Source organism: Dendrobium catenatum, unplaced genomic scaffold (assembly GCF_001605985.2).
Source record: "Dendrobium catenatum unplaced genomic scaffold, ASM160598v2 fragScaff_scaffold_1391, whole genome shotgun sequence".
Taxonomy (NCBI): domain Eukaryota; kingdom Viridiplantae; phylum Streptophyta; class Magnoliopsida; order Asparagales; family Orchidaceae; genus Dendrobium; species Dendrobium catenatum.
The window spans coordinates 1,179,746-1,203,719 of NW_021319853.1; the positions used below are offsets into that span (position 1 = coordinate 1,179,746).

General features: G+C 37.7%; 2 protein-coding genes across 2 annotated transcripts; both read right to left on the reverse strand.

Moving 5' to 3' along the window:
- Positions 1-204: 204 nt before the first annotated feature.
- Positions 205-2,030, reverse strand: LOC114580901. Its single transcript, XM_028699770.1, has 2 exons — positions 1,268-2,030; positions 205-972 (listed from the first exon to the last, which is right to left on the reverse strand). The coding sequence occupies exons 1-2, from the start codon at positions 1,733-1,735 to the stop codon at positions 403-405; spliced, it is 1,038 nt and encodes a 345-aa protein (XP_028555603.1). The 5' UTR covers positions 1,736-2,030; the 3' UTR covers positions 205-402.
- A 13,924-nt stretch (positions 2,031-15,954) lies between these two features.
- LOC110103780 (mitogen-activated protein kinase 9) lies at positions 15,955-22,312 on the reverse strand. The gene is made up of 8 exons (XM_028699791.1): positions 22,085-22,312; positions 21,265-21,420; positions 21,015-21,152; positions 20,851-20,924; positions 19,701-19,799; positions 19,348-19,594; positions 18,915-18,986; positions 15,955-16,297 (listed from the first exon to the last, which is right to left on the reverse strand). The coding sequence occupies exons 1-7, from the start codon at positions 22,295-22,297 to the stop codon at positions 18,978-18,980; spliced, it is 936 nt and encodes a 311-aa protein (XP_028555624.1). The 5' UTR covers positions 22,298-22,312; the 3' UTR covers positions 15,955-16,297; positions 18,915-18,977.
- Positions 22,313-23,974: the final 1,662 nt, after the last annotated feature.

The following is a 23,974-nucleotide window of genomic DNA, read 5'->3' on the forward strand; positions in this document are numbered from 1 at the left end:
CAAGCTTAATATGAATAGGATAATCACTTTTTTGATTAAACCATGTATAAAAATAACCAACCGAAGCAAGATCTTGAACCCCAAGATTAAATATGAGATTGTTAAAATCCCAAAGCTTACTATTAGTAAGAGCATTACCACCAGCTTTTTCATTAGAAAATCTACAACAGTTGAAATCCCTAAGCAAAATCTACAATAGTGATTTTCCTGTAGTGTCAAAATAAAAAACCTTATGTTTGGCACAGAACCAAGGATCCAATAAACAAGATTCATGAACTTTTGCTTCCAAGACGCAAATCAAATCAACATTAAATGCTTTAACTAGATCTTTACAAGCAATAACTTTATCAAGATTATTGAAACCTCTAATAATATTCCAAGAAACAATATTAGGAATTGAGATTATTGTTTAGAAGAAGAAGAGTTAGCCTTCCTGGCCATTTTATTCCGTGGCATCTTACCCATAGCAATGGATTGTTTAGAAGAATTATGATTATTCAAATCAGTACTAATCAAAACCTTGCTCATATTATCCAAAAAAGAAGCAGAAATTTGAGAAGTATCCTTATTATTAATAGAAACAACATTCTCATCCGTAACTTGCAATATACTAAATTTATTCTGATTGTTAAAAATAGTAGAATCAGAAATACTTTCAGAGGGAACTGAAAAAATGGACGTAACCAATTCAAAAGTAACCAAATCAGCTTCAATTGGCAAAGAATCAACAAGTGTAGTATCTGAAGATGAATTTAAATTAAGAATAATGTTATTAGAAACATTAATCCTGTCTTTAGAGGCAACTGGCACAACAAGATCTGTAATCTCATCCTGGTTTTTAGAAGAAAGAGGATTAACAACCATACTGCTATCCATAGAAATTAAACTGTCATTCTTGCCTTTATTATTAGAAGCAACTTTCCAAGAAACCCTGCTTCTACTTCTCCCTCTCGGTTTAACAAAATCGTTTCCCTTAGGGCATCTCCAACCGAACGGCAAAAACTTGTTTGCCGTTCTTGCTTTGCTCCAACCGATCGTCATTTTTGACGTCATTTGATCGCGGATGAACAGTGCGACGCCAATATTGACGTTGCACTGTTCATATGTGCCATTTTTTTTTCTTTCTACCGAACAAGTTGGGAAGAAAGGCGTGAAAGAAAACGAACGGTTTTAGCGGCAAAATGGCGTTGGATTGGAGATGAAACACGGCATTTTTTCATTTCCCTACATTTTGGAGTGAAAAATGAGATTTTCGGTTGGAGATGCCCTTATCTGATTTCTCAGAAATCTCAGAAGCCATAGAAGGATTAGTGGGACATAAAGAAGAAGGATGAACAATCGAACCACAACATGAACAAGAAGACGGTTTCCAATCATAAACCACTTCAAGACTAAAAAAAGAATCAACAATAGAAACATTCACCTCATCAGGCATCGGTGAATCCTTATTAACCAAAACAAAAATACGTGCAAACGTTAACCGCAATTGTTCTGCAGTAAGTTTATCAATCGCAATAGGAATTCCTACTAAACTAGCAATTTTAGATATTCCTTCTTCAGTCCAACAAACCAGCGGAAGATCAATAATTTTTATCCACAGAGGAATCGAAAAAAATTTTTCATGTTTAGGACGAAATAGAGGCGACCATTTTTGAACTATAAACGGCCAACCAAAAAAGAACCAGGGACCACCCATCCAAACAAGATCATAATCTTCTTGACATGTAAATTTCATTAAAAAGAAACCATCATTTAAAGATAAAAGAGTTAAAGAACCCTTTAATTTCTAGGCCTTATTCATAACATTTCATAAAGCTTCAAACAAAGGTCTCTTGCCTAAAGAATAGCCAACTAGGGTTAAGCCCCATTTATGAGAAACTTTAAGAACATCTTCATCAGAGAATGAAGCTATATTATCCTTTTGGGGTAAGAAAGAAACCGAGTATTCTTTAGCCGAAGATTGACTTGAAAAATTATTCCCAATCCAGCAATTAGGAACATCCAAAACTTTGCCGGATGAGATATCCAAGAGAGTCGAGGATTTCAACGGAGGAAAAGGATCCATCAAAGCAGACGAAAAAGTAAAAGAAAAACAAAACGAAATAAAAATCAAGCCAAAACTTCCAAGAAACCAGATCAGAACAACATTACCAAACCAAAGCCACCCTCAACAAGACGAATAGAAGCCGATCTCCAACATGCAAGCACAGGAGAGGAAACCCCAGGGAAGACGGCCCACAAGAACACCGCTCCGCTCCAAGAAAACCCTCCTCGGCCTCGTATCAAAATGGATGATCACCAAACATAATTGTGTTGCACATGAAATATATTAAAAAATTTTGCACAAATAAAAATTAGGATAATTTATTTTTCTCTTATGTGAAACTGTTGGGGTTGGCTTTCTTTCTGTTTAAACAGCTTTTTAGTAAAAAAAATTAATTTTAATATTAAAAAATTACTTTAAGAAGTATTTTTTTTTTGTTTTTTTTGGGAGAATTGAGGCACTAGGCCCATTTTATTCATGAAAAGAAAGAATACATAAGAAATCATAAATTGCTACCACAATTGACCAGTAGCAATCTGAAGAACGAAAACAGCAAAGACAAAACTGCTTCAAAACAAAAGAAAAAACCTATTACATTTAATCACCCTATCAGCCTTTGCTGCTGAATTATAAAAGCAAAATTTGATTTTCCAATTCAAGTGTACCAGATGACATGAATACCAAAAGTATATCCAGAATAAAACCTGTAGAAGGAAAAACCAACCGGCAAAAAAGAGCTCTCAAGTCTATCTAAACCTGGACTCAGATTAAACATATTAAGGCACACGAAAAACCTGAAATCCCTGGTTGCCCGTAGACCATCCAAGGAACCCAGAGCGGAAGCTTCATCATTGTCCAGGTAAGACTTCAAAAAATGCTCGCAGTGACTGGATGAGAGTAGGGACTTAACCAGCATATAAGCCGCATCTCTTGTTACAGAAGTTCCAAGTAATCAATAGAGTTCTTCCATTTTGCTATTCTCTCAGAAATGTTCCTTTTAACATTGAGAATCAGGGTATTATGGCAATTAAAAATATGCCAAAATCTCCTACCATTCCTCTTCTTCCATAAGTGGTAAATAATGCAACAGATGAGGGTATAATAGAAGTTTTTAGCCTTCTTGTTTCCCTTGTAATTACCCTTAATCCATTCAAAAACATGCAGAATGTTGGGCCTAAAAAGGAATGTTTTCATTCCAGGTATAATCGCTGTAAGAACATAAAAAACATAATCACATTCGAAATAAATGTGAGATACAGTTTCATTTAATCCCAGACACAGATTGCAACCGACAGGAACCAAAATGTTACGAGAAATAAGTGCATCCGCAGTCTTAAGTCCGCCCACCAAAGACATCCAGGCATATACTGAATGTTTCATAATATTTCTGTTTGCCCATACCGATTTGTGCCAAGAACAGGTTTGTAATTCAGAATAATACTCCTCAATGTAATTCTTGAATTTATATGAACTACTATTTTTCCATTTAAGGCAAGTCTCACCATCCTCAATGCTAAATCCATCAAGCAGAGTTTTCAAATTCAGAGAAATGTTCTCAGGAAATACCCACTGAGATCCAAAAATTAGATTATTAATAGTGATATCTGGACAGCATCCCAAATACGCACCCCCCAGGAATTCAGCAATATTGTGATTGTGACACCAGTGATCCCATATCAAGGATATAGGAGCATTTTGAGATATGATGAAGTTAAAGCAGTGTTTTACCTCCATAGCAGTTTTACTTATAAATTTCCATAAATTAGAAGCAAAAACAGGGGGCGGCTTCCACGGGGACTTATAAATACAAAGGAGCCATTTGGATAGTGGAGATGCAACATTATACATCCTTAAAATCACAGAACAATTATAAGCAAATTGAAGAGCAGAGATAGAAGGAATCCCCAAACCACCTTTGTTTTTAGGCCTGCATATCTTATCTCAGGACACCATATGTAATTTTTTAGCAATCAATGTATCCCCAAAAAAGAAGAATCTAGAACTAGCGCGTTTGATAAACTTGTGAACTGTTTTTGGTAAAATGGAGCCTCTAATCCAATACGCAATCGTGTTTTGGATAGTGAATTTCAGGTATTGGAGCCTGCCCGCAAAAGACAGTAAGTTGGCTTTCCAACCGTTCATTTTTTTATTGACACAATCCATAAGAGGCAAATAGTCTTCAATCTTGAGCTTATAAAAGGATAAAGGGATACCAAGATACATGATTTTGTTAGCCACATTGTGAATTGATAGAGTTTGGCAAATATCCTGCTTGTTCCTTAGATTTTTAGGGAATATAATAGCACACTTATCATAGTTTACACGAAGCCCGTGTTATCAGCAAATTCCCTCAAAATATTATTCAGCTTGTTGCAATTCTCAACTGTTGCCTCCCCAAAGATTAAAACGTCATCTGCATAAAGCAGATGAGACAAGGATTGGCTGTCAAAAGAAATTCCTCTAAAACCCCTACACTCCAAGAGATTAGAGAAAGCATCCATCACTATACAGAAAAGGTAAGGGCTTAAAGGGCACCCCTGTCTAAGCTCTGTAGTAGAAGAGAAATAACCTTTTAGGGCACCATTTAGCAGAATAGAAAAATTGACATCGGTTATACAAAATTTTATCCAGTTAACGAAGAGGGGAGGAAAACGTACCTTTTTGATGGAGCCTATTAAGTAAGAATTCCCGGCTAACCGAGTCAAATGCCTTCTTGAGGTCCAGTTTAGCACAAAAATAGTTGCAGGCACTTTTCTTAGCAGCATAAGATAATATATCATTAGCAAGCAGAATGTTATCAGCAGATATTCTCGATTTAACAAAGCTAGCTTGATTGTCCAAAACAATCAAATTCATGATAGGTTTCATTCTTTCAGCTAAAACCTTAGCCATTATTTTGTAAAGAACATTGCAGAGAGCTATAGGTCTGTAGTCAGAAATATCAGCTGCATTTTTATGCTTAGGTATGATAGCCAAAGCAGTGGCTTTCACACCATTAGGCATATAACATTTCTTAAAAAATGAGTAAACAGCCTTGCAAACCCAATGACCAATGATATTCCAAGTAGATTTGTAAAAAAAGAAATTAAACCCATCTGGACCGAGTGCAGAGTTTGATTTACCCGAAAAAACAGCCTTTTTCACCTCTTCATCTAACACAGGAGAGATAATACCGATAGTAAGAGAGTGTGGTAGCAAAGTCCCAGTCGGAAAATCACTAAAATTGTGGCAAGGGGGTGCAGGCGGGTTGTATAGACCTTGATAAAACTGGATTAAAGAATTAACCACATCAGCTCTAGAGGAAGCCGAAGGATTAGCAAGTAAATTTCCCACAGAATTAGAACCACCTCTTCTAATTCTAATCTTAGCAAATAAAAACTTTAAATCATCTTCCCCTTGTCTTAACCAGTTAACTTTTGCCCTTTGTATAATCCAGGATGCAAGCAAATTGTTGAACTTTGCTAATTCTAACGTGCTAACCTTGTAGGAATGATTAATTTCCAAGTTATTAGGTTCTCTCTGCAACTTATCTAAAATTTCAGCTTGCTTAGCATTCAAAACATCCAAATGCCTAGTAATGCAAGAAGAGGAAGACCAAGCCTCACACTTCACCCCAATCTTAATTTGTTTCAGATTATTGGTGAAATGAGAAATAGGGTTCCCAAGGCACGGTTTGAAAAAAATCTCCAATATAAGCATCTAGAATTTGTCAAAATTGGTCCATAAGTTTTTGAATAGAAAATGATGATGAACTTGCACCTTCATACCACTATTCAGAATAATGGGGCAATGGTCCGAATAGGAGGGACTGTGAAATTTGTAAAAAGAGTCTGTGAAGGAGTTCACCCAAGCCTCATTCACTAAAACACGATCAAGCTTTATATGTATAGGATTGATAGTGCGCTGATTGAACCATGTATACTTAAAACCCACAGAGTTTAAATCTACCAATCTATTATGAAAAATCATATTATTGAAATCTGACAAAGCAGCATGATTTATGGGAGTACCTCCAGATTTTTCAAATGCAAACCTGCAGCAATTAAAATCCCCCATTACAGCCCAAGGGAAATCATTAGAAGGAGCAAGCTGAGCCAAAATTTCCCATAGTTTCTTACGGTCTTGAGAATTGTTCGAAGCATAGATAGCAGAAAGATGGAACAAAGGTTTATTAGCAACCCAAATAATACCCGATATAACTTGATCCGAGATGTGAGAAGGTTTGAAACTTAGCTTTGATGAATCCCATTTAACCCAAATCCTACCCGAAGTGGATAGAGCAAAATTGTGGCAACTATTCTCATTCGAAAACAGAGAATGTGAGGCTTCAAAGAAAGGGTCTTGAAGAGTATTGGAATTGATCCTAGTTTCCAGGATGCAAATCAGATTCAAGTTGAAAGACTTGATTAGTCGCTTACAGGACAAAACTTTATCAGGGTGATTGAAACCCCTGATATTCCACGCCACCATGAGTGGAAAGGACATTAATACTGAGATTGTTGTTGAGGTTTTTTGCCCTGCTTCCCCCTTGCAGGCTTTTTTGACGCCACACTATATTGTGGCTGCTTGCCCTTCTCCAAGGCTTTAGATTTCCCACTGCTAGTGGAACCCAAATTCTCAACCGAGCACTGAGTATCCTCGTTTTGCTGAAATTTCTCTTCAATACTATTAAGAGCATCAAATTTATTTGGCGATATTATGTCTTTGGGTTGATTGAAGTTTTGAGATGTAGATGATGAGGAGATAGTTTCATGTGGAGAGTTGAGGTTCGGGATGCCAGAAACAATAGCATCTTCAATAGGCGGCACATCACCAATCGGATTGACATCGAACTGTGGATTGCTTTTTGCGGTTGGGGAGTGCGGTTGATATGTCATAGGTTGCTCTAAGACATTGGTAATGATGGTATTTGGCTGCCGGGGGTTGGATATTGTTGTGACAGGAGGAGGATGGACATTATTGCAGATAAGTTCTTGTTCTTTTGGTAAAGCATTTGGAGCAGGAGGTCTGGAAAAATTCATATTTTTCGAGTTAGGCCTTTTATGTGGCTTTCGACTGAAACTCCTACCTCTTAAATCAGACGACTCCTTCGGGCGATCTTCAGAGTTAACTTTAGGAACAGTTCGACAAGAAGATGAAAAATGCATAAACGACTTACAGTGATCGCAGGGTTTAGGACGCCATTCATATTGAACTCTTAAGGTGACCACATCACCATCAAGGGTTACCTGAATTTCATTCGGGTATGTAGCAAGATTGTCCACCAGCACACATATACGAGCGTAGGTTAGCCTCGTCATTTGCTCGGTCAGCTTGTCCGCTGCAACCGGTATCCCGATTTTACTCGCTATACGTGATATCCCCTCCGAATTCCAACATGCAAGCGGGAGGCCGTGTATTTTCACCCAGATCGGAACAGATGAAAATTCCTCCTTGATGGGTTTGAACTTTGGATGCCACTTTTGAAGCACAAATGGCTTGCCGAGCAGGAACCAAACACCTCTCGACCACGCCATGTCAAAGTCTTCTTGACAAGAGAACCGGAGAAGAAAAAAACCTTCGTTTAGGGATAATAACTGCAGCGAGCCCTTTAGACTCCAGGTTTTGTTTATAGCCCCCAACAATGCTTCATAGTAAGGTCTTCGACCAATCGAGTAGCCAACGAGGCAAAGGTTCCAGGCTTCGGCTCCCTTGCTCAGCTTTTCACCCGAGAAAGGAATGATCTATGGTTCCTCCGGGTGATGAGGAAAATTAAAAGCTTTGGGAGCAGAAAGATCAGGCGCAAAAACTTTGTTCCAGTTCCTCAGCAAAGGAAGAGATTTTCCTTCAGACATCTTTCCAAGCGGAGGAAAGTCAGAGGAGGAAGGTGCTTCAGCCATGAGTAAAAGAGAAAGTCCTCCGGCCTAGCCGGAGGAGGAGGAAGAAGAAGATCGGTCAGCAGTGGAGAGCGGCGCAGGGAGAAGGAAACCCTAACACGACTCTCGCCAAATAGCTTATTTCTCAATTTCCAAACGAAAACTTAATCAAATGTTTCTAGCATCATTTCTATAGTGTGTTGGAGTTCTATGGGATTTAAGCTTAGGGGTGAGATCAGTTTGAAAGTATTCACTTTAAGAAGCATTAAAAAGCCGTCCCAAATCAAGCCTAAAGCTTACATTGAGATAATTTTCTTATTATTTTTTATTTACTAAATTTTAAGTTCAATAATTTTTTTCCCAAAAAACTGTTTTATAAAGCGGTGAAATAGCCATCTCCAAATTCGTTTGGAAAAATTGTTTTTTCTAAAACAGTATGCTATTATAAAAATTTAGGGTTCAATTTTTCTTTTATAAAAAAAATCCTTTAGAAAGTAATAAACTAGCTGTCTCAAATAAAATATAAGACAACCTGATAATAATTTTTTTACGACTTAAAAAGGACATTAGGATGGTTCATTACAAATGAAAGCCTTCTCCGCCTCAGTGCATACAATTAGATGAGCTAAACTAACCAAATGGCTCATAGGTTGCGTGGATCAAAGGAGAAATGAAGCTGTTGATCATGATTTATTTCTAATCAAAAGTTTACGCTTATGTGAGACTTCAGCAGTCGTAAAATTAGTGAGAATATATATATATATATATAATTATTTTGAGTGCCATAAATTATTTTCTTTTTGAAACAAAATAAATAATAGATTTCATATAATTATCAAATTCTAAGAAACGTGTCTGTTAAAATCTTTTTGTTAACAAATTTTCTTAAAAATAGCAAGAATACTATAACTAAATAAAATTGTATTAAGTTTCTTGAAAATAAAGTTTTGAAAAAACTGCCTAAAATGAAGTTTTAAGTCAACACAAGAAAAATAGCCTAACCCAATATACTACATCATATGACACACTAACAGAGACATGGTGATAATGAGACAATACAAAAATAACATAAAGTCTTTATCCCACTATATGTTCGTTTACATGATTTTTTTTCCTCCATTGTGTCCTATTAAGAATTAAATTCTCATTTAAATATAATAGAAAAAATCAATTCTAATACTTACTAATGAGTCTTTTTAGATCTACCTCTACTTTTGTTAACATATGTCAAATCTAATACATCTACTATCCTAACCGAGTCATGAAATAATTACAAACTAGTATAGATTAATGTTAGCTTGAAATAAAAAAAAAATTAATCAAATTTTATAACAAAATAAAACATAAATGTTCTAAAAATCATAATAATATAGAGCATAATAAGAGAAATAAAACCATTATCAAGCAGCAATTACATTATTTAAACAATATATTTTAACATAAAAAAATACAAATTCAACATAAATTTTTTATAATATATATATTAAAAGAATTATTATTGCTGACAAATTTGTCAAACACACATGTTTGTTAAATTGTTTTATTTCATTTCATTTAAAATATAAATTACAAACCCACCTCATTTAGGCTTCGTATCATGTAAACTTACATCCAACACGATAAGCTTCATTTAAGATATAAGCTGCTATCTTAATCTTTTCGAGTGAAAAAAAAAAAAAAAAATCAAATTTTGTAGCTCGTCAAAGTCAAAATTAATATTCATTTTTCCAAAGCATTATCGTATGGTAAACATCAGCAAGTCAAGTATTTCAAGCATGAGGGTGGTAAATGATACAATCTCGAGTTTATCAAACGTGGAAGAAACATAAGTTTCATTTGGGATGACTTTCTTATTGTTCCTTAAAGTAACGTTTTAGAAAACTGTTTTATGAAATAGTAAGAAAGCCCTTCCAAACAAAGGCATTGTTTGGGACGGCTTTCTTACTACTTCTTAAAGTAGCTTTTGATAGGAAATACTTGAGTTCGCAAGTAACCCTAGGGTAATACTTGAGTTTGCAAGCAAACCTAATCGAAATTAATAAGAAAGCAAAGAGAAAATTGTTGTTTACAACAGTTAAACAGCCCAAACGCAGTAGGTTTTGGGTAGAAACGAGAAGAAAAAGGAATTCACTAATAATGCGAGAAAACAACAAAATATATATGTTTCTTCGATTTGAGAGGAAGAAACAACTCTCCGATTCTCTAGCCGTAGCCTAGAGCCCAAGTACGAATCCTAGATCTCAAATCACATTCAAATTCAAGATATCCCTCAATTACCTCATGAGCTCCTAATTAACATCAAAGGACAATTAATCCAAGCATGGCCCATCAAATTCAAGATATCCCCCTTCATGCAAATTTTTCATCCTAAGTTTGAATTAATCCAAAAGCATGGCCCACTTGGGGCTTCTGCCCCCTCCTTTCCTCTCTGTTTTCCGCCCCTTGTGGGGCCCGCCGAGTGTAGACAAGGACCAGTCCAGGTTGGATCAGTCCAGCAGGCCCCTCTTGGGCCGACGACCTATCATTACTCCCCTCCCAAAGACAAACCTTGTCCTCAAGATGAAAAGAAGGGAATTGATCCTTTATTCCATCAAATGGTTCCCACGTAGCATCGAAATCAAGGAGGCTTCTCCATTTAATCAGCACTTCTTTGTTGCCCTTTTTATCTGATCGGACTCCTGCAAGCTCTAGTGGTTCCAAAACCACTTCTAAATCCTCCGTCATAGTAGCTGGTAGTTCTGCACTCGCTGCATGCTCCCCTATGACCCCCCTCAGCTGAGACCCATGGAGCATTGGATGTATAGTTGTTGATGGGGTAACTTCAATCAGTATGCCACTGCTCCAATCCTATCCAAAACTTCATAGGGGCCAAAGTACCTTGATGCCAATTTCTCATTCCTCCTCCTAGCCACTATCCTCTACTTGTAGGGTCGTAGTTTCAGGAACACCATCTCCCACAGTTCAAACTGCATGTCTCTCCTGTGTGAGTCCGCCTGCTTCTTCATGATTTGTTGTTCCCTTATCAGATGTTTCTTCAGTTCTTCCAGCACCTTGTCCCTTTCCTCTAGGTACTGCTCAACTGACGAAATGGGTGCACTACCTTTCCCGTAGTGCACTAGGAGTGGAAGGTCCCTTCCATACAACACTTTGAATGGGGTCATCTAGGAAGCGAAATGGTACGAGGTATTGTACCAATACTCAGCCCAATGCAGCCACTTTGCCCACATCCACGGTGGCTCTGACACAAAACACCTCAAATATGTCTCCAAACTTAAGTTTACCACCTCCGTCTGCCCGTCTATCTGTGGATGATAGGCGGTGCTTCTCGAGGATAGTGCCCTGTAATCAGAATAGCTCCCTCCAAAACTGACTGAGGAACACCTTGTCTCGATCCGACACTATCGATTCAGGGATCCCATGCAGTTTAACAACCTCTCTGATAAATGCTGCTGCCACTAACACTGCGGTGTAGGGATGTTGCAAGAGGATGAAGTGTGCATACTTACTAAGTCTGTCCACCACCACCATGATGACAGTGTATCCTTCTGATCGTGGTAAGATGTCGATGAAGTCCATGGACACTTCCTCCCATACTCTGTTTGGAAGTGCAAATGCTTGTAGTAGTCCTCCGAGAGCCATAGCCATGTATTTGTTCCTCTAGCACACTTCACACATGACCACCATCTCTTCTACATCTTTATACATCCCTTTCCAGTAAAGCTCAGATGTCAGCCTTCTATATGTCTTTTATACCCCTGAATGACCCCCCACCGCGCAGCCATAGAACTCCTGTAACAAATGGGGGATATGTATAGAAGTTCGTGGCATCACAAACCTCCCTTGGTACAACAGTCTCTCCCCCTCAATATGGTAACCAGAATGGTTACTCCCATTCTTCATCAAATCTTCCCTGATCATTCTCAATTCTTCATCCATCATGCTTTCTTCCTTGATGGCCCCCCTAGTCGACCATCAAGGGTACATACAAAGCTAATTCCTGGAGCTCCCCCACACATCTAGATAGAGCGTCAGCGATTTTATTTTCCAAACCTGACATGTACTGAATCTCGAAATCATAGCCCAATAGTCTGGATAGTCATCACTGATGCTCCTCAGTCACCATCATTTGCATCAAGAGGTACTTTAAGCTCCTCTGATCAGTTCGTACGATGAAGTGTCGGCCCAAAAGATAGGGGCGCCACATCTGAATGGACAAGACAATGGCCATCAGCTCCCTCTCGTACACTAACTTCAATCTTGCACTGGTTGATAGCACTTGACTGAAGTATGTTATAGGCTTGTGATTTTGCATCAACACTGCCCCAACTCATATCCTGATGCATCAGTCTCTACTACAAAGGCCTGGTTGAAGTCTGGAAGAGCTAGAACAATGGTCATGGCTTTCTTTAACATCTCGAAGGCCTGGGTCGCTTCATCTCCCCAGGAAAAGTTGTCTTTCTTCAACTGCTCAGTCAAAGGCCACGCAATGGTGCCGCTTCATGTGTCATGAAGGCTGTCTTTGGAACATCTGCTCCCTCATTCTGATCTAGTGGTATCCAGATTTTAAGTCCAACTTGAAAAACACCACTGCCCCGTATAGCTCGTCCAATAGCTCATCAATCACCAGAATTGGAAACTTGTTTGGTACAGTGCCCTTATTCAGAGGCCTGTAATCCACACAAAATCTCCAACTCCCATCCTTCTTTTTTGACTAGGAGGACTTAACTAGAAAAAGGGCTAACACTTGCTCGGATGATCCCCGCCTCCAGTATTTCCTAGATCAACTTCTCAATCTCATCTTTCTGAATCTGTGGGTAACGGTAGGGGTGGACGCTGATCGGTGTCTCCCCTTTTTTCAAGGTAATGGTGTGCTCCAACTTCCTCTGAGGTGGCAAACCCAGTGGAGGTTGAAAAACCTTGTTGAACTGGTATATAAGAGGCTGCACTGAAGACGGAATGTTGCCTTCTTCCTCTAGTCTGACCTCTTCCAGGCGATGCAACTCCACCAAATAGCCTCCTCCCTCCTAAATTGTCCTGATTAGGGATTTAAGAGAAACCCCAGCCTTGGTCAGCTCAGCATCACCCTGAATCGTCCTCATCCCCCCATCACCATTTCCATCCTCAATGTACCCCAATTAATCTTGGTCTCCCCCAATGTTTGCAGCCACTTCATCCCTAGGATGACATCAGTACTCCCTAATTCCAAGGGAAGGAATTCCTCCCTCACTTGGATCCCCTGAATCTTCAGCACTACCCCTCTACAAACTCCTCTTCCCATTTAAACCTTTCCCGTGCCATGCCCATCATCACCTCATAGCCTCATGTATCCACAAAATCTTTGTCGCAGAGCTTGATTGTCATGCGAGGGATGAAACACTTGCCATCCATTGTCGGATTCGGAGGATTGAATCGATAACTCCGTCCCAAGCAGCTCAATGATCCGGGCAGAAATGAAATTATGGGTTTCCCCACTATCTATCAACACTGCCACCTCACGGTCAGCTATCTCTCCTTTCACTTTCATAGTGTGACTCGGAGTGAATCACACTACAGAGTTCAGAGAGACTTCTGCCACATCCAGATACAACTTCTCCTCCTCCTCTTTAGACCAGCTCCCACCTCCTCCTCGTCTTCCTCATCTTCACAGACAAGGAGAACCTGAAGAGTTCGGTCCTTGCACCTATGCCCTAGCATGTACTGCCTTTGTTCTCTTCTCCTGCATCTCCTTTTCTGTCAGTTTTTTTAATTGTCCCGCATTTCCCCCTCCTCCAGTTTTCTCCTTTAGCTCTTCCTTCAGAGTCACAGGTGCTACCCCTTTTGAAGGCAAGAAGGTAGCCATCATCCTGTATGATCCCCTCGAATAGTTTCCTCGAGCCCCTCTTTCTGATTTCTTCTTATCTTCTACCAACTGTGCCAGCTCTATGGTCTTCCCTAGGTTTCCCAGCTCCAGCACTTTGACTGTCATCCGTATCTCAGGTTTAAGCCCCTTCATGAAGCTTCCTTCCAGGACTGACTCTGAAATATGATCCAATCTGCTAGCCAAGTACTCAAACCTATCCTGATAATCTACCATAGTCCCCTCCAGAGTCAAGGCAAAGAATTGCTCATAGAAGTCTCCTCCTCCATCGGCTCGAAAACGCTCTAATAAGCAATATTTAAACTCTCTCCAGCTCTGGATGGGTTCCCTCCTATCACGCCACTGATACCATGAGAAGGCTTTTCCTTCCAAACACAATCCCACCGCCATAAGCTTCTCTTCCTCCGTCAGCCCATTGACAGCAAAGTAACGCTCCACCTTGTAGATCCAGCTATGGCCGTCTTCACCCTCAAAGACGGGCATCTTCAGCTTCCTCACCCGTGGGTCTCCCCCATTTCCCCTGAATCCTCTATACCCTCCCATTCCTCGAAAAGGAGGTGCTCCCCAACTGTCACGATCTTCCCTCTGGCGATAATACCCGACTCCTTCATCGTATTCACCTCTTCTCCCTTCAAAATCAGCACCTCGGTGATGAAATTATTCCCTTCTCCGGATGAAATCAGCACCCCTCTGGTCATTTCCCAAGCTTATCTCCTCTCTAGAAAGTGGCTCTATAAGTGGCATGTCGTCCTCTCGCTCAATGATCCACACTTCCGGATTTTTCCTCCCCCTAAACGGGTTCAGATTCCCTCCTACGCCATGGCCTCCAGTGGTTTCTCTTGCTTCTGATGTCATAGGATTGGTCTTCAACTCCAACAGTTTCTTCAACATCTCTTTCATCACCGTGAATTTCCCTTATATTCTCTCATTGTTGGAGGTGATTTGATTTTGAAAATCAAAGAATTTTTCCTTCAAATCTGATTTTAATTGACCGATCTCACCTTCCAAGACTTCTACCTTCTTCCCGGTCATCTCTCTTCCTAAGAATCACAAAGATCTCCTTCCGGTTGTCAAAAATCCGCTGAAATTTCAGAATTTCAGCCGTCGATGGTCCCAACTCGATGCTTTGCTACCAATTTGATAGGAAATACTTGAGTTCGCAAATAACCCTAGGGTAATACTTGAGTTCGCAAGCAAACCTAATCGAAATTAATAAGAAAGCAGAGAGAAATCTGTTGTTTACAGCAGTTAAACAGCCCAAACACAGCAGGTTTGGTAGAAACGTCGAGAAACTTGGAGAAAAACAAAGGAATTCACTAATAGATGTGAGAAAACAACAAAAAGATACACGTTTCTTCGATTTGAGAGGAAGAAACAACTCTCTGATTCTCTAGTCGTAGCCTAGAGCCCAAGTACGAACCCTAGATCTCAAATCACATTCAAATTTAAGATATCCCTCAATTACCGCCTAAGCTCCTAATTAACATCAAAGGACAATTACAAACTTCCTAAACTGCCCCTTCATTCAAAATTTTCCTCCTAAATTTGAATTAATCCAAGCATGGCCAACTTGGGGCTTGCGCCCCCTCCTTTTCTCTCTGTTTTCCGCCCCCTGTGGGGCCCGCCGAGTGTAGACAAGGACTTGTCCAGGTTGGACCGGTCCAGCCGGCCCCTCCTGGGCCGGCGGCCTATCAACCTTCTAGTTTAAATATTAAAATGTTTATACTTAAAAACTGTTTTTAAAAAGCAGCAAGAAAGTCGTCTCAAACGAAGCAAAAATCATAATTAAAAGATCATGGACTAACGTAATCTTGATTGCAGCGAAAGGCCCAGTTCATTACAATTCTAAAACTGATTATATTTTCAGAGCTTTTAGGTAACCATCACAGTATATTTGATCAAAGCTAAATCTGAATAATAATAAATAAAACCATTAGGACTTTGAACCTATCTTCAAGTTAGATTCTCAACTAGCCCAAAACATTTTGATGTGGTTGATTCTACCGCCAACACAACTCAACGTGGCTTGTTGGTTGAGAGCTTTAAGAAGTCTTAGATTCGAGTTTTTGTATATGTGATGTGTGTTTGTCTTAATTGACCTAAATGTCCCAAAAAAAATTTTCTACTGCCAAAATTAGAGGAAAACAGCAAACGACAGCAACAGTCCATGGCAAATTTAACAACATAAAAAACAGAAATAAAGAAGCTTTTGGAATCCAAAGCTGGACAAAATAATTCCATTTTAACATTAGCAATAGCTCTCATCATTACGTGCATTAAGAGTCTGGAAAAGTTAATAAAAAGGTTTTTAGTATGAAAATCTGGAAAAAGTGCTTAGTTCTGGTCGTTTAGGGCTTCCGGCCAGACTAAAAGGAAGATGTTAACAGTAAATGCAGATGAAGACATCACAGGTCTTCCATGTGTTTTAGGCAATAAAATATGGCTGGCATCTGAAATTGCAGGTGATAGTGAAAGCATCATCAGAAAAATACCATAAACCACTGCATCCAGGTGCTTTCAGATGCTTTGAACAGATTTCTCCTGTAAATAAACTAGCCAAATGATATCCATGTCCATAATTGAAACTTACAGAAATGAGGTATAAATAATGATTTTAGGAAAAACTTCCGGAGCTTATTGTTTCTCCAACAAAGAAAAGAGAAAAAAAAAGAAAACTTCTTAAAAAAGACAAATCATAAGAAATAAACGACTTAACTCAAGAGAGAGAGTGTGAAGGAAAAAAGTTTTAGTTCTATGGTAGCAAATGAAGGCAAGAAGATAGAAGCCAGGCATTACTAAATTTTAAAAATTCAGGAAAAACAAGAAGGGAGAGATCATACAACAACAACAACAACAACAACAAGAAGCCTTTATCCCACTACGTGGGGTCGGCCACATGAATCATTTTTCTCCATTGTGTCCTATTAAAAGTCAAATTCTCGTTTAAATCTAATAAAGAAAGGTCATTCCTAATATTTTCTAGCCAAATCTTTTTAGGTCTGCCTCTACCTTTCTTAACATAAGTCAAATCTAATACCTCTACTCTCCTAATCGGGTCATCGGAAGACAGCCGTTTTATGTGACCAAACCATCTATGGCGACTCTCTCTAATCTTATCTTCTACTAGAGCAACTCCAACCTTTTCACGTATATGCTCATTTCGTATCATATCTCTAAGGATAAAGCCACTCATCCACCTGAGCATCCACATCTCTGCCACGCTTAATTTGGTATTATGCTTCTCTTTTAATGGCCAACATTCGACACCATAAAACATTGCAGGCCTCACCATCATCTTATAGAATTTTCGCTTAAGTTTGAGGGGTGCTTTTCTATCACACAACAAGCTCGATGCATTTCTCCACTTCAACCATCCAACTTGAATTCTGCTGATAATATCCACATCTATTTTACCATCACTCTGAACAATAGATCCAAGATATCTAAAACGTGTACTCTTATTAATGACTTGATCGCCCAAAGTCACAATCCTCTCACTAGGTCTATTACTACTAAAATTATACTCCATATATTCCGTTTTAGATCTAGTCAAGCAAAAACCTTTAAACTCTAAGTTGACCTCAATAATTCAAGTTTACCTTCAACTCCCTCTCTAGTCTTATCAACAAGAAGAATATCATCAGCAAAAAACATACACCAAGGTACATCCACTTGCAAATGTCTAGCGAGAACAATCATGAATAAAAGCAAAAAGATATAGGCTTAAGGCTGATACTTGATGTAACCCAACTGAAATAGGAAAATACTTGGTCAAACAACCTTGTGTTTGAACATAAGTAATAGCTCCTGCATACATACCTTTAATGATTTGAATATAAGCATTATTAACTCCTTTCTTTTCAAGAACTCTTCATAGCACTTCTCTTAAAACTTTATCATATGTTTTTTCTAAATCAATAAATATCATATGTAGATCCTCCTTATTTTCTCTATATTTTTCCATCAAACCTCTTAATAAATTTATAGCTTCCATAGTCAACCTACCCGGCATGAATACAAATTGATTTTGAGAAACATTAGTATCACGTCGCAACCTATGCTCCATAATTCGCTCCCATAGTTTTAAACTATGACACATTAACTTTATTCCTCTATAATTACACAATCTTGTGCATCAACTTTATTCTTAAAAATAAGAATTAACACACTCATTCTCCACTCATCTGACATCTTTTTAGTCTTCAAAATAGTATTAAAAAGTTTAGCAAGCTAAAAAATTCATTCATCTCCTAAGCATTTCCACATCTCTATTGGAATATCATTAGGTCCAACAGCTTTTTCACCCTTCATTTTCTTTAAAGCCTCTCTAACTTCGGTTTTACTAATACGCCGATAAAAACAAAAATCTTTATTTTCATTTCGGGTGCTAAGGTTACTAAAGTCAATTTTATTTTCACAATCTTCATTAAAAAATTTAGCAAAATATCTCATCCACCTTTGTTGAATATCATAGTCTAAGAAAAGTATTTTTTTGATCTTCATCCTTAATATACTTAACTTGAACTAAATCCTTACTACTCCTATCTCTTTGTTGGCTAACTTACACATATATCTTTCTCCCTCCTTAATATCTAATCTATTATATAAATCACTAAAAGCTAAGGTCTTTGCATCGTATATTGCTTTCTTAGATTCCTTACGAGCCTCTTTATATCTTTCCCAATTATCAAAATTTTTAAAATTAGACCAATTTTTATAACAAATGTTCTTATTTTTAATCTTTTTTTACATATTTGAAATTAAACCAATTTTTAATTAGATTCCACCACCAAGTATTTTTATTATTAGAAGCTTTTTCCTTTGATACTCCAAGAAGGGAGATCACAGTGTGACAATTTAGAGATAGAAAACTTAATAGCAGGAAAAAGTGTCAATCATCAAATTAAGCGAACTGTAACTTTTGTAATAAAAGTTTTCATGATTGCAACAAAAGACTCATCTCACTTGAAAATCACTCAACGACCTAGAAAACTGTGTAATAAAATTATCATTTAGACCACATAAGCAATAAGTGGAACAAAAACTGATATTTTTCGTAATCATGGAGATCTTTCCTAAAGATCAAGGAAGAACTGCTTTTCCTTCAGAGGCAGGACTAATAAACAAAATCATTTAGGACATATGTCTTCGTACTTACCAGTCGATAGATGCTTGCACCATAGCACTTGTTGAAGCACTTGAGGTAACTCTTCTCAACAGGTTATGGATCCTGCAATTTGGCTTGTTTAATCCATTTATTGTATTTGGCAAGTTCAAAATCAGTTCATCTAAATTAAATAAACCAGAAGATAAGCAATTCGCAAAAAAAAAAAAAAAAAAAAAAAAAAAAAAAAAAGAAACATTTCCTAAAAGCAAAATTCGGTAAATAGTATTTTAGGCGATTGGCAATCTAAAATCCCAACAAAAAGCCTATAGTGCAATCTAGCAGGACTTGTATGGTATTAACTGCTCCGACCAACTATTTGTCTTCACGTAATGAATATAATTTAGCCTAAAGCATCTTTTGATCGATACAAAGAAGACAAACGAAATGCAACATAAAAAATTCAATTAGTGAAATGCATGCTTACAGCTACATCTCTTCTTGGTTTCACGCTAGTACATTGGGATGCACTGATGCTGTCACTCTTCAATAAGCTACGAGCACTAAGATTTGATCTATTTAGCTCATTTTCACTAGCCACAGAATCTCCTGAACCCTCAGCTTGTGACTTGGAAGGGCTATTATTGGTTAATTGGGAATCTCCGGCTGTGATCCGTCTTTCACCATCATTCTCTCCATCAACTTTTTCTTCTTTAGCGGGCAAGACCCTCTCCCTAGAGATCAACAAAGTTAGGAGACAAGCCACAAACCAAATAAAAATAAAGAGCTTGGTTAAAATAAGGCTACTTCTTCTTCCATTATCTATCTGTGATTTACTACCTGGGCAAAGAAGTGTTCTGCCGCAGAACTGGGGTGGTTCTTTCTCCCTTGACATGTTCTTCAAGATGCGCAAACTGGCGCTTAAACCGGTCAACTCCACTGCCAAAAAAAAATATCAACCAGTCAGGTGGTTAACAGCAGAAATCACACTTTTTCTAATTTGCAGCATCTCCTGATAGCTTAGATTATTCCACTTTTGCACTCATTTTATATGCGGAAAATTTAGCATGATCGTTTATGTATGAATGCACCTGCATTAACTAATGCATTTCTGTATGGGAACTCACGATGGCCTTTTAGCATGAATGGTGTGAGCATGCCATGTGGTGGGTGTACACCCCATATCGTCTAAGCCAGGTTTAACAAGCCTCATAGATCATATAATGAACTATGTTCAATATTAGTCGGCAAGTAAAGGGAGTTAATTCGCCATCAGTTTGAAGTCGTCCAAGAGCAAGATGAATTTGTTGCAGATCTTAAGTAGTCAATTCTATTCGGCACATTTACCTTTGTATTAGGCCAATGTCTATTTGGCCCCAAAATACTCAAAATTACTAGGCTACAAACCAAACTTACCAAATGAAGTCACCAATACTGCAAAGCTACTTACCAACCCATGGCAAAGTCAATGTAGACTTAATTAGAACTAGTCCGATCCGGATGAAGTCAAAAACTTCACTTGAATTCATTCTCGGCTTTTAATTCATCACAAGTTCTCTATATAATTAGAAAGCTACAAGCTATCTATCAAGCCTTGCTATATAACTTATATTATTTAGAAGTAGTATTTCTTGTAGTGATGTGCCTCGACCTAAACCTACGTATAAGGGTTTTGAAGATGAGCTGCACATTAGTTTTGTTAGTGAAATTCTATAGCTTCTCCCTCTAATCTATCTTCGTTTCTCTTTTTTTCTATATATATTTTTAATAAATTAGTGGTGTTACCTATGGACAAACTTTAATTGAACATATTTCCTATTGAGAAGGATAATAGAAGACTTCATTTTTACATTATCAATATTTCAAGTGCAAAAAAACATATCTTGCTATTCATGTATAGGAAGAATTAGCCAGCACCAATTTGTATTTCATGCTGCGAAAAACATAATCCTTGTTCAGATTGGATAATGAGAATAAAGGAAATGCTTGCCTTGGATACATGAAGCTAGTCTGGCCTCCACCATGTAGATATTCTCGAAGCATTTGGGGATGATACTCTAAAATCTGTTGGCTTTAAAACTTTTTTAATCAGTATGAAAAATATAGTATTTAGGATGTCAATGATCAATGTAAGATTAGTCTTGGTTCCTTCACCTCACGATAAATTAGCTCTCGCACATCATCTTTTGTCAGTTTCTTCCTTTCAAATTCAAACTCAAGTTTTGAGATTGGTTGCGTTGAAGGTTCATGCTCTACATTTGCCAATCCATCGAAATATGGTTCAGCTAGTGCCTGAAACATGGAAAAAAAGGGAAAATTAACAAGACAATTAACTACTGATGGCTGATGATCTAACACTTCAAATTAATTCAAAAGCTCAGCAGTTTCAGCCTTCAAACCTTACCTCCTCAGCAGTGGGACGATCTTGAGGATCAAAAGCAAGCAGACGTTCGAGTAGATGAAGAGCCAAGGGATCAACGTTAGGGAATTTCTCTGAGAAGGGAAGTGGATGTTTTTTACGCATGCTACTTAGATATCTTCTAGCCTTTTCATTTCGTATCTGTGGACCCAAAAAGAATAGGGAACATTAAAATTACTAACACGAATTGGGCGTCAGCATATACAGCTCATGGAAAATGCATTTTGCCATAAATTGTTTGGTCTTAATTTCAGGAGATGTTCATTCATTATTTTAACATCTCCCTAAGTTAACCAAATCTTTGCATTGACAGACATCCAACTAGTTGAATAACTTACAAAAAACCAGAGATGACCATAGCTTGAGGATAATGAACTTGTTGCGATTAATCTTCTTTTTGAGTAAGCATATTCAAATTTAATCATCTAAAAATAGCATACTGCAAGCAATAATCTAGCTAGGCATGTTTTGGCATGCAAATAAAAAAAAAAAAAATGGAGTAAAAAAACTAATAATTTATTAAATAATATCACATGCAACACCACGAAATGCTGCTTTCCCGAGAAAAAGAAAAAACTCCATCATATTTGCAATGATAAGTAGAGACCCATTAGAGCACAGAGAAAAGCTGCAATCAGTTGTAGTATGCTGAGGAGACATCTGCAAGGTATAATAGGAAAGCACTACAAATCCAAAGGCAAGGTAACAGTTACAGTTAACAAATATATAACTGAAGGAGATAATCATATAATTTGCATGAGTGTAATGCAGCCCTTTTAGGGAAGGAGATGAACAAAGGAAAAACCTTTGTGATGGTTTCAGGAGTAGGAGTGCCTAGAAGATCAGTCATGAGATCCAACTGATGAACCACATTCTTCCCAGGAAACAGTGGCTTTCCTGTTATCATTTCAGCAAAGATGCACCCTATACTCCACATATCAATAGCGGGGGTGTACTGCAAAGACAATGTTGGAAATGAGATAGAGTGATTGTAGAAAGTATAAATGTTACCCCACATAAGCAACGAGCAAAAGTATAAATAGTTTTCCAAGCAAGATATTCTAGTTGAATAAGCACCAGAAACAAGGGATGCAGCTCAAGTACATTTTAAGCCAAAGAAACCGTTACCATCAAACTTTAAACATGCAATAAATGTGATAAGTTGGAAAAAGCTGTTAACATTTCAAGTAGATAACAATTTGTTTGAATAATCATTACTAAAGACATAAGCAACATAGGCAAAATCGTGAAAGCCTTGATGCTTTATCCTATTCATGAAGAAACGTAAGTAGATTTGAGGGTGATTAGAACCAAGACCTGATCAATGAAAAAGTTGGGCCATGTCAAATGAAGCCAATTTTTTAAATTATCAGTCCAAAATTCAACCAATAAACAAGGCCAGGGGAACATAACTCAAACTACCTAGCTATAGTGATTTTGCATTGTTTCATGTTCTGATCCAAGTTCTTTATGTTTTGTGAGTGACACGTATATTTGGTTACACCTTTAAACATTGTGCTAATTCCTACTAACCCATCCTAGTCCTGCCCACCCACAACACCGCTCCTTTCTCATCTCCTAAACCCTAGCCTCACACATCCCCTACTGTGGCATGCATCCCTAGCAACATGAACACTATTGCGCATGCCTGTAATTACCCATCCCATTTAACTGCAGTAAAAAGAAATTTTAGATACTTGATTGGTTCACCTAATCTAAGTTTGTGATATCCAAAAAATAAGGTTTCATTTGAGCTTATGGGATACTTCAATGATGACTATATATGGTGCGTAGATTGTTGAGAACCACAAGCACTTGTCAGTTCTTAGTAACTTCTCTCATTTCTTAGACTAATAGGAAGCAGAATTCCGTTAGTTTATCTACTACAACGGTAGAATATGCCACTACAGATAGTTGTGTAGGATAGCTGCTGTGGATTAGGTAACAACTTGAGAACTATGAACTTAGACTATATCACGTCCCGGTTGTATGTGATAACACTAGTACGATAAACTTAACAAAAATTCTATTCAGTACTCTAGAACTAAGCATATGAAGATTAGTCACCATTTCATTCGAGATGACATAGCATAAAATAATGCAATTATAAAGCTAACACAAATCATCAGCTTGCCAATTTATCACCAAATATGTAGTTGAGGATAGATTATGTACACATAGATATCACTTAGGAATACTACATCAATCTTTATAAGTACTTATGAGTTTATGACCATGAATTATATTTTTACAAAGCTAAAAAAAAAAAAATAAATTCAAAAAAATGATAAATTTCAAAATTTAACGGGCACTTGTTAAGTTAATGAATACCTGTAAACCCTTGTAGGCACCCATCAACTCTTTGTAATAATTTTTTGTCCTTTCAAGACCCGCATGGCTTCCATGCATTAGGCCCCCATTTGACCATAGAAATCCATGGATGGCGGTTGGGAACCAACCTTTGACCCGTTTATCATTATCATTCAAAGACCATTATTGCCTATTTATAGCCCCTAATCAACCATAATCCAATATGACTTTTCAAATTGCAATATGATCTAATTTTGCATCTCATTTTTCACTTTTTATCATCAATAGAATCATGTCCATGAAACAACCCCATAATCATGATGAATCTTTCTATAGTCATAGTATTCCAATGTGGGCTCCGAAAATTCGGCCTCGGCCTCCGCTC

Bases quoted from the DNA above. Each gene is read 5' to 3' on its own strand.
- LOC114580901 (XM_028699770.1), bottom strand. From the start codon at position 1,735: ATGAAATTTACATGTCAAGAAGATTATGATCTTGTTTGGATGGGTGGT. The intron at 973-1,267 runs GGCATCTCCAAC...AGATGCCCTAAG, and splicing joins TTTCTGAGAAATCAGATAAG to GGAAACGATTTTGTTAAACC.
- LOC110103780 (XM_028699791.1), bottom strand. From the start codon at position 22,297: ATGTGGGGTAACATTTATACTTTCTACAATCACTCTATCTCATTTCCA. The intron at 21,421-22,084 runs GTTTTTCCTTTG...TTGGGTCCACAG, and splicing joins CTCCTGAAACCATCACAAAG to ATACGAAATGAAAAGGCTAG. The intron at 19,800-20,850 runs GCAAGCATTTCC...TTTTTTTGGCAG, and splicing joins ACTAGCTTCATGTATCCAAG to TGGAGTTGACCGGTTTAAGC.